The 10,791-nt window shown below is 39.7% G+C and overlaps 1 protein-coding gene across 2 annotated transcripts in view; it reads right to left on the reverse strand.

The window, feature by feature from the left end:
* Positions 1-3,659, reverse strand: part of si:ch211-248a14.8 — a gene marked incomplete in the record, with an annotated part of 31,783 nt that extends 28,124 nt beyond the window's left edge. Inside the window, 3 exon segments of one of the 2 annotated variants that reach the window (XM_036125878.1) lie at positions 1,608-1,809; positions 3,026-3,077; positions 3,461-3,659. In XM_036125878.1, the coding sequence (XP_035981771.1) occupies positions 1,608-1,809; positions 3,026-3,051 (228 nt within the window). 2 annotated transcript variants of the gene reach the window in all.
* Between the last annotated feature and the right edge of the window lie 7,132 nt (positions 3,660-10,791).

Consider the following 10,791-nt stretch of genomic DNA (forward strand, 5'->3'; position numbering starts at 1 on the left):
AAACAAAGATATGGAGGGCTTGGACCCAGGACGCAAGGAAAATGAACATACCCACCCACTGAAATTACTAAGAGCAATATTCCATGTTGACAAGTGCTGACCTGTGACTAATTTTTTGTAGTCTCTACTGCAGGATGACAAATATGCCACAGAAAGGTGCAAAACATTGCATTATCAAAGTCTTCTTGTAATCCTGTTTAATGACAGGTCTATCTGTGCACTTTTCTTGGCTACCATTCCACGCAATCTTTCATGGTCAACCTTTGGACAGGGTCGCATTCTCATGTCGGTCTATTGCGGGGCCATTTAGTTAAACATCTATGAAGAGCTTGTGCTAATCAACACTGAACACCTCGGGCGTAACCTCTGTCCCGTCCGTCCAACCAGAACAGAAATGTAACACAGTAACCCCATGTTGATAGTTCTCAGATGAACTATCACAGTTCCTTGCAAAAGTATTCAACCCTTTCGAACCGTTCCGCATTTTGTCTGTTACATTCACACGCTTTATTGTTTTTGTTGGTATTCTATATGACGGAACAACACAGAAAACAATGGATTTTTCCCCCAAAAAATCTGAAAAAACTCCCAGAGCCTTTAAATTCCTCCCCCTTTCCTCCGGTATCCCTAAATAAAGTCCAGTGCAACCAACTGCCATAAGAGGTTGCCAAACAAGACATAAACAGAGTCCACATATGCATAATTCAAGCTTAGTATAAATCCAGCTGTTTTGCGAAGCCCTTAATGGGTTGCTGGAGAACATTGTGGAACAAACGTTATAAAGAACAAGGATGATGAACAACTGACAGAGGACAATTTGCCTCATCATCTAAAAAGGGAAAAGGGGGCTAAAACAGCGATCTGTTGAAAGAAAAATATTAGTAATGCACTCCACCACAAGTGGCATGTAACGTTTGCCACAAGATGGACACAGCAAACTTTTGTGAAGGGTGGTTCATTGGTCAGATGAGACCAACACTGAACTTTTTGTCCAACATGCAAAAACACTATGCGTGGTGGAAAACTAACACTGCACATCACTCTGAGCCCACAGTTCTCACAGTGAAACATGGTGGTGGCAGCATCATGGAGTGGGGAGGCTTTTCATCTGGGATCGGAAGAAGGTTGGAGCTAGGGGTGGAGCAGGACAACGACCCAAAGCATACAGCCAGGGCTACAACGGTTTAGCCTAATGCATATTTATTAATGGTCCAGTCAATGTCCGGTTAGGAAATTACATTCGCAGGTCCAATCCATCCACTTGGACTAAATGTGTGGTATTCTGTAAAGTCACAGCTTTTTTATTTGGTCTGTCACATAAAATACCATTGAAGTACATTCAAATGTGTGGCTGTAATATGGCAAAAAAAAAAAAAAAAAAAAAAAAAAAACATTAATGGGGGATAATACTTGTGTAAGGCATTGTATTTAGGCGCACTGTCACTGCGGCATAGGCAAATTTTGTGATGTCAGAACACAAATTACTCTTTGAACATAGACCAGTATGCAAACCACCTTGCATGTTGGGCACCACTCTTCTAACACACATTCTCCTATTTAAAGAAGGATGACATGAGCTGAAAACAACTATGCTGTAATTTACTAACCTGGGTGAAGCAGAGAGCCACAGGAAAGGAGTAGTGGTACTGCGGGATAAAGATGCCAGCTACAAAGTTCCTGAGTTTGTCAGCCTGGCTGTAGATGATCACCACCAGAAAGCAGAAGGTGGGAATGAGGGGCTTCAGAGCATGATTCGATGACAGATTCTTCAGCGCTGAGACATACCATCCTGTCCACCATCTCCCTAAGCTGCAATCAGGAGGTTTTACAAACACAAAGTCTTTCATAGGTATGTAGAAAATTCTAATTAAGACGTCATATGCAGTTAACGTTAATGATTTTCAAAATGTATAAAAATAAATGTATGAAGTTGAAACCAGATATTTACATGCTTTGTATGAAAAGACACATGACCCTTAATTCTCAGTGTTCAAAATAAAATTTTGACTCAGTGTTCTTGTTTCAGGTCAACTAGGTTTGCCTAAATGATGTATATTTGCTAAATGGCAAAATTATCAGCGAGACCATTTTTTTCTTCCCAAAAATGTGGTCTTTTAAACTTTATGACTTCTGTCAGATCTTTGGATATCCTTCCTCAAGCTTCTCTCAGTATGTTGACCCTTTCTGCCTGACAGAACGGATGTACTTGAGTCAGGTTTGTGGGTCACTTTGTTTATGCACACCATTGCCCCTACTTTCCTATCAGGGACTCAGAAAAAGGAGTTGCAATGGCCCCTCAAAAACACTTTATTTTCTTTGAGCTACTTTAAATTAATGTGATTACAGGATATTGTCCATTTGGACATATTAAACCAATTTTTATCCAACCTTTAAATCCCATACTTTACAGTTGGGATGATGTTCTAAGGCTTGCATGCTACCACCGTTTTTCCTATAAATGTAACAATAGTCATTGTGGTCAAACCTTTTAATCTTAGTTTTTAGTTTTCTAAGGTGTGATGGCTGGGCCATTTGATAGCTACTTTTTTATGCTTCCATTAACAGTTTTGAACAGATGAACATGACACCACTAAGGCATCTTTAAACCCAAGATGAACATCATGTCTGGTTTTGTCAGATTTTTCACTCTGACGGGCGTGTCTTCATTTAATTCAAATGCCTGCCAACCAGAAGCTTCAAAGTCCACTCGCAGGAAGTGTCAGCGCATCAAACTATTTGAACGTTGTGTCTTGTTCGTATATGTGTGTTATGAGTGAATCTGTGGGAATTCTGAGCCGGTGTCTCACCACGATTTCATTATGGTCACATATTGACAATAAATTATCTTGGTTGCCCTAAGTTGCCTAAAACAGGCGCAGTTCAGTCTGACGTAATGTTGGGAGGAGGCGGGGGGGGGGTGGGGGGGGGGGGGGGGGAGAACTTCATGTGCCTTTTTATACAGTTATACAGTGTATGTAATTTACCTGGTTTGATATGTCATAGAAGAGGAAAGCAGGATATTTACCTTTTACCTAAAAGACATGCTCTCATTCTGTGCAGAAGTTGCTTGCAAGTATCTGTGTTGTGAAGTCAGAGTGGATCGATGAGGAATTTGCACCGTTACGCACTACACACCGTCTCCAATGAACAACAACAAACAAACAAACAAAAAATACACATAAACCTAACAACTAAAAATTACTCATATCATAAAACTGGTTACAGGTGTTTCTAAAAGTAGCCAATCAACGTCGTTGGGCTATACAGGAACTACTTTATGTGGAAAAACACTGATGATGTATAATACTAACCACGAAGACCAACTAAATGCATATCTCTATAATGAAGTTTAACAACATCGTGTCACATCGCAAATAGGGAGACAAATGCTGACCAAAGCAAAAAAAGAAAGAAAACAAGACGCATTATATAAGAGACGCGATAGTCGCGCATTACTCACCGTTGGATCGTCAGAAATCCATCATTCAGATGCGCCAACAGCCGCGATGATGATAAAACGGGGGTAGCGATTAATTGTATCCAGTTATCCCCGTTTCCGCATCCTCCTGCCGCCCTTCGTGCCAGTCCCGTGCAGTCAGCGCGTCAGCCTGCTGCGCTGTGAGCTGCGGCCATTCACCTCAGGCGCTTTTATCGTCGGTCCGGCTGAACTTTGCACCCGCTCTGTTTGTCTTGGTGTCATTAAAGGGGCCTTTTAGTTGGAACCAGTTCAGAAGTCGGCTTCATCGGAACAGATAACATGTTTAGGATCCAGTGGAGATATTTGTTGCGGACACACAACATCATGAGCCCAAGCCTGCAGTGGTTTCACGTTATCAATAATACCATATCTACAGCCTAATCAACTATTATTTTTAACCCTTTTCTATCACTAATGTGTCGAGCCCGTTTGACTTTATCAGTAATTATATGTCGACACGTTGATCAAATCTAGCGCTTCTCAGCTTTTGACAGCAGTTGCATTTTTTTTTTTTTTTTGTCTGTTTGGATCTCTCGGGTCTGGCTTGGGTAAAACAGTAATTTGCATGGAGGGGATGGATGTCTCTGCACCCTGAAGCTCAGCAGCGTGACGGGTCTCCCAGCATTGATGCACAAGTGCTATGGCAACCAGCTGCAGAGAGGTATCACCCATGCTTACTATCTAACCAAATTAAGGAGGTCATGGTTCTAGATCCAGGCCACCCAAACTAATGTGGGACATTTTATGAATACATATACTTGTTTCTTGAATGATTGTCAAAAAAAAAAAAAAAAAAGTCTGCCAGGTGAATAGCAGGGGTTTATGCTATATGTCATAACTGATTTTAAGGTGTGACTCAAGGGAACTGAAAGGGCACCAACAGAGAGACTGGATTGATAAAGAAATAAATGCATAAAAGAATAAAACTACAATTCAATTAACTAGAATATCTAAGGTTTACCAGCTTTAAAAGCAAAACAATTTGCAATTACTTGTGTATATTTTATCAAGAGCTCCATACACAAAACTACACAGAAATGTTAGAATAACAAATTAAACTACTTACCTTGACACTGACATGAAATTCTAATCTCATATTTTAGAAAGAACAAAACTGAAAATTCAAGACTGACCTTTAACCCTCTGAATAAACAAACAGCTCAGTAAGGATATCCAGGTGCCAGTAGGCTCTGTTTGATCAATATTTAAACACCTGTTTTCTCTTTTTTCATTTTCTCTCTGTTCTTTAGCCTCAATTTACACTTTGTGTTTGCCTTTTAATTGTATGTCATTTTAAATTTTTACGTACCTTTATTGATATATATTTTTTTATGTACCTCAATGGAAAGCCTGAGAAAGAATGATGTAGCAACAAGCTTTGAAGAATAAAAGGGGACTGAAAATGTAAAAAAGAAGTAAACATTAAATGATGAGAATACAAACACTGTATCTACACCAGCAGAAAAAAACATAAAAAACTCTTAAAGAAAGAGAGAGCATTAAAATATGATTAGAATTTATTACATTTATATAAATCAATCTTTCAATCCTTGTTTCTTCAGCCCTTTTCATACAGATAGGTGTAACACAAGTGTGGTTGGACTGACATAAAAACAACTAAACAGCAGCAGAAAAGGAACAATTGAACTATTAAATGGGATGAGGAACTAGGGCAACACAATCACTGAATGAGGAAACACCATACACTAACCTAATATTTACCAACGGACACAAGAATACGCATTTAAAAACATTTTTGGTAAAAGATTAAATGACACAACCAAATAAAGAAAAAAAAAGAAATTAGTCAAAACTGTTAAATGAATAAAACTTGGGCGCTAAGAGGCTCAGTGGTGGTGCGGGCGCACCGTAGGTGGAGACCATCGCTCTAGATGCAGCTGTCCCAGCTTTGAGTCCCAACCTCGGCCCATTTACTGCCTGCCTTCCCCCTCTCACTCTGCCCTTCTTCCCATCAAACTACAAAACGGTAAAGGTCATTAGTGCAATAAAATCTTAAAATTGCCTAATTACATATAGATAATTAACCTGTTTTCATCGATGCACAAGGTATTTTTATAGAACATAATATTCTAACAGTTTCAGTCATTCAGAAAATTAACTATCTCAGGTTTCACCATGTGCATAGTGCATTTTGCATAAAAAAAGTATTTTTCTTGCAGGTAAATATTTTATGCACTATTTCCCTACATTTTTTAAAGCAACTCCCTAGTTATTTGCTTTGTGATATCGAACAGCCCCCTTGCACTACCGGAATTTAATGAGGTAATTTATCTGTTTACACCAACAAGGAACAGATGATTTATACCAACGCTATCTCAACATCCTTTAACGCTCTGCATTCAGGCAAACACTTAAGCAATAAAAGTTTAACCTAACACTAAGTAGTAAAAAGTTAAAGGGAACTAATTAAAAACCTCAAGCACTTCAACATTAACCAGATATAGCTGTAGGCACCACAACATAAATTCTTTAATGTACAGTATGTAGGTCAACGGGCATAAATGGTTGTGAAAGAAAAACTACTAGCTGCACTGAGTTTGATTAAATTTGTTTAGCTGACTATGTCAAAAGATGTTAAAGAGGTTTCAGATTACAAACTAATTGTTGAGAGAGAGAAGGAGGTCTTGAAAATAAATATTAAAAATGATGTGCTAATAGTCTGAGAGGTCAAGGGTCAGGTATGGAGAGTGATTGTAGAGGACCGGCCTTTTCCTCAAAGCCTTGATGAAAACACTTTTTTTTTGTCTAAACACATCATGGAGTGCCTCTGCACACTGGAGCTGCTCCAAACACTGAGGAGCATCTCAGATACAGACAGTGGCTATTCCTCCATTGTAACGATCAAGAATAAAAGTGTAATTTAGTCCTCCTTTGTACAAAACGTAACACCTGTCAGCACAGTCTACTTTCCATAAGAGCTGAACCAGAACTTTCTTTTGTACATGCTTGCAGCGTTGCCAAGTAATCTTAACCAACATCAATTGAGTAACAAATGTGGATGGTACTCTTCTTGGTATTACTCTTCTGCCTTGATGGCTGAACACATTTTGCCCCAGTGGTGGGTTGACTCTCCAAGCTTTTCTGCTCAAACCTGAGTGGCAACATCCTGAAAGGGGCTTTGTGCAAGGCAAGGCAAGGCAAGGCAAGGCAAGGCAAGGCAAGGCAAGGCAAGGCAAGGCAAGGCAAGGCAAGGCAAGGCAAGGCAAGTTTATTTGGATAGCACAATTCATAAATAATGTCATTCAGTGAGCTTCACAGAAATAATAATAATAATAATAATAATAAACACATTAAAAGGAAATAAAACACAGCAAATGAACAGAGTGGTGGGTTATTGATTGTGCCTTTGAAATGCGCAATCAGTAACCCACACACCGGATACGTGGTCAGCGCACCATCAAACCTCCTTGTTTTTAAAGAGCGGGTCCCAGCCATAGCAGATCCTGGCGAAGCAGCTGCCGATGGATCCTTGCTACAGAAACACAGATAAATGTGAGCTAGCAGGTCTCCATGGAGGACAAAGTGGTGGCTGAATGAAAGAGTGACAGCAATATTGAAACAATATATCAGAGCAAAATTCAATCAAGATCATTTGTCAGATACATTTTTGTGTGCTATTGATAGACAATACATGCTAAAGGAACTGACACTGAATTTCACAATGCTGATTATGAAAGACAGACTAAAAAGAATAACATAGCAAGCTCTTCAAAGAACATCTACGTGCCTATCCTGTCTTCTATGTCTCCCAAGTCAAACCCATCTTGCCCAGCTCCTTCACACTATAAAGATCTACGTCATGTAAGGAGATTAGCAGTTGAGCTGTGAAGCCAGATGTTAGTCGGAAGACCCCTTAAATTTAATTCTGTGGAGTGGTGCTATGTGTGGGGTAGGGGCAGTAACATCTGGCTGCAGACACAATAGCCATCACAGCTAACTGTAATCAGAAATATGCCATCTCTAGAATGCACATCCCTTCCCAAGAGCTTTTACTAAAATGTCTTTACTTAAAAATATATTTTAACTGTTGAAAGGGGGGGAAAAACTATCAAATAAATGTAAAATAACTTAACTGGCAGATGGAGACAGCAGAGCTCTGCCAGTTTTTAAGAACGCGCAGCAAATTAACCAGTTTAGCTGTTTTAATTGTAAGACTGTATATCCATAAATCCCACGACATATAGATTTTATCATGAAAAACAATAGATAACTGAGAGCTTGCACAAGCATGTTGTGTTACAATTTTTCATTCATAAACTTGTCAAAATGCTCCTGTCTTCCTGTGACACGTGTAGCACCTGTCACATTGCTACATTTCCAACTTAATCCTTGATAGCTCTAAACTGCTGAAGATATTTTCCATCTCTGTCCCTCTGCCTCGCCAACCTTTAGAAATGATTCTCTCCCTCCTTACTGTCCACTCTATCGTTTACATCACCACAGGCCCTTTATTTGGCCTAAGCTACCTCTAGCTTCACTTTTGCTGCATCTGTCTGTACTCCTGGTGACTCTCCTCAGTCCCAAAAGTTTCCCGAATCTTCTCAGCAGAGCTCTTTCTCTAAACACACTGCTATACTTTCTCATCCCACCACCAAGTCTCCATGTCAATTTTCCTTCCAGAAGACATCAAGTACTCTCCTACTTGTCTCGCTGATAGCATTCGCTGTAGTTGTCCAGTCATCTGGAAGCACATCCTGGCCACCCGAGCCTGTCGCAGCTCCAACTCTCTTTTTCAGCTTCCACCCCTTTGTCCTCTTCATCTTCCTCACCTCTACAGTCATTCTACACACACTGCAAAAAGGGAACTAAAAGTAAGTAAAACTTTCTTGAAATTAGTATATTTCACTTGGATTGAGCAGGTAACCAAGACTATTTGCCAATGGAATAAGATTTTTGCACTTAAAATAAGAACAAATCATCTCCATCATCTTATTCCAAGTGCAGGATGTCTAATTATCTTATTTTAGGGGTAAAAAATACTCATTCCATTGGAAAATAGTCTTATTTAGCTGCTCAAATCAAGAAAATATACTAATTTCAAGAAAATTCTACCTACTTTTAGTTCCTTTTTTGCAGTGCACCACCTGCCTCTGCTGTCTGGCAACACTCACCAGTCAATACCTTGATGTAATCCACCAGCGTGCTCCTACCTCCGCTCTTGTAAATCATCCTGTGTTCCTGCCCCTTCTGAAAGAAGGCAGTCTCCACAGCCGTTTCCATCCTCTTTGCAAAGTCAACAACATCTGTCCTTCTGCATTCCAGTTCTAGATACCAAACCTGCGCATCACTTCCTTATCACCTCTGTTCCCAGCTCCAACGTGTCCATTGAAGTCTGCACCAATCAACACTCTTTCACCTGCAGGGATATTTTGCGACACTTCATCTAGTAACTCCAGGTTTTCTCTTTCTCCTCTAATTTACAACTTCCCTCTCCCCTGGTTCGTCAAGGTCAACTGCTTGCATATTTCCTGTGCAGGATTGTAAATGTTTGGATTATATGGTGTTTGTGTTGCGGCTTATGCAGCCGTTATAGCGATGTGTGAGAGGTGGTGGCCTCAGACTCGGAGGAGACCAGGGCTGGTAGAAGAAGGGGGAAGGCTGCGGCCTAGCCAGGGGTGTGATTACTTTATCTCCGCTCTGGTTCTCAACAAAATGCTGCCACTAAATGGAATCACCGTTTCCTTCATTTAATAAGTATCTGAGGGATCAGTTATTATTTCTGACAACAACACATCTCCAATTTCGAGCTTCAGACTCATCACCCTGACACTCTTTTTACCTCCAGAACATTTCTGACAAACCCAAACTTTGGGACCGGTCCAAAATAGAACACAGGACACTGTACCCCCCTTTGAGGCTACAAAAGACTAGTGTTTAGAAATAAATATATATTTTAATGCTATATGTTTTCCTAAAGGATGCATACTTTTTGGTGCATATGGTTCCCATTTAAACAGTAATAATAATCCCTCTAATAAAATCCGTGTGTGACAGAAAAACTGAAACAACATTGCTGCAGTTCTTCTAAATACAAATTTGTAAAATCTTGTCGAAGTTTGTGTCTACTTGACTTTACAAAGGACATATTTTTTGCCATTATGAAAATGCTTTATAATCCTGTAATTTCAGAGAAACAGGAACATACTCAAAAGTGTGTCCCGCCGATTATCCATAAAAATAGCTAGATTAATATTTTTTGACTTTGAAAGAATTCAAAGGTGTACACTTGTTGACGATATGCAAACTTTATGTTGTAATTTTTTAATCCATCAGAAGCTTTTTTCCCTGTTGTATGTCATTGTTTAAAACACCATGTGTTTTAAATAGACATCCTCCTTTGGGCTGTAATAGTGCATTTATTTGTACCAATACTCTTCGGTACAGCATTCTTTGGTTTGGCGGACACATGTGCAGAATGAATGCAGCATTGTTCTGCATCACGTTCATGTGCACAACTAAAGTGCACAGCCCTATGTTCCACTATGCAATTTTTAAGAAGTGGAACCAAACCCAAACAGTACCTACTATTCTTTTAAAGTGTGCTATTTGGGAACATTACTGCTAATCAAACTACATTCATGATGGAGAAAAGATGGAGAACGTATGATGGATGGCACCTAAGCTGCACTGCAGGGGGTTTTAACATAACTCAAGTGGATAGCCAGCTACTCTGAAATGAATTACTCACCATAAACAACATCAATTTTAATGTAAGCACCATTTCTAGAGACAAAAAGTGCAAACCTAGCAGGCTGGAGCATTCAACCAGCTCCAAATGTCGTGGGAATTTCTACATCAGACATACGACCAAACACCAGGGGGCCTCACGCACAGACTAGTGTGCAGCTGCTCTCACACTAAAAGTTGAGAGAAAGGTAGGGAGAAATCTTGAAACTTGTGGTGCACAAAAAAAAGTACGATATATGAAACAGTGCATAGCGTAAACATGTTAGCACACAGCCTTTTTTTCATATATCCTAATTTATGTGGGATTGGTCGCAGCACCACATGCAGCCTGGACCGCCCCGCCCCACCTGCAAATGAATATGCAAAATACTCTAAATACTGATAAGTTCAAATGCATTTAATGCACTGTATTTTGTAAGAGTTCACATTTTGATTCGCAGATATACTGTCATTTTTTTTGTCACAGTAATCAACACTGTTAGTACTAAAATTAACAGGCTGAGTGTGTGTTTAAATTTGTCTTACAAGTTAGATAGTTGTCAATTTCAATGGTAGCAACCACCGACACACCGTTTGAGAGAAGGAAGCCAATGTGGCGTACTCCA

Source organism: Fundulus heteroclitus, chromosome 22 (assembly GCF_011125445.2).
Source record: "Fundulus heteroclitus isolate FHET01 chromosome 22, MU-UCD_Fhet_4.1, whole genome shotgun sequence".
In the NCBI taxonomy this organism is placed as follows: domain Eukaryota; kingdom Metazoa; phylum Chordata; class Actinopteri; order Cyprinodontiformes; family Fundulidae; genus Fundulus; species Fundulus heteroclitus.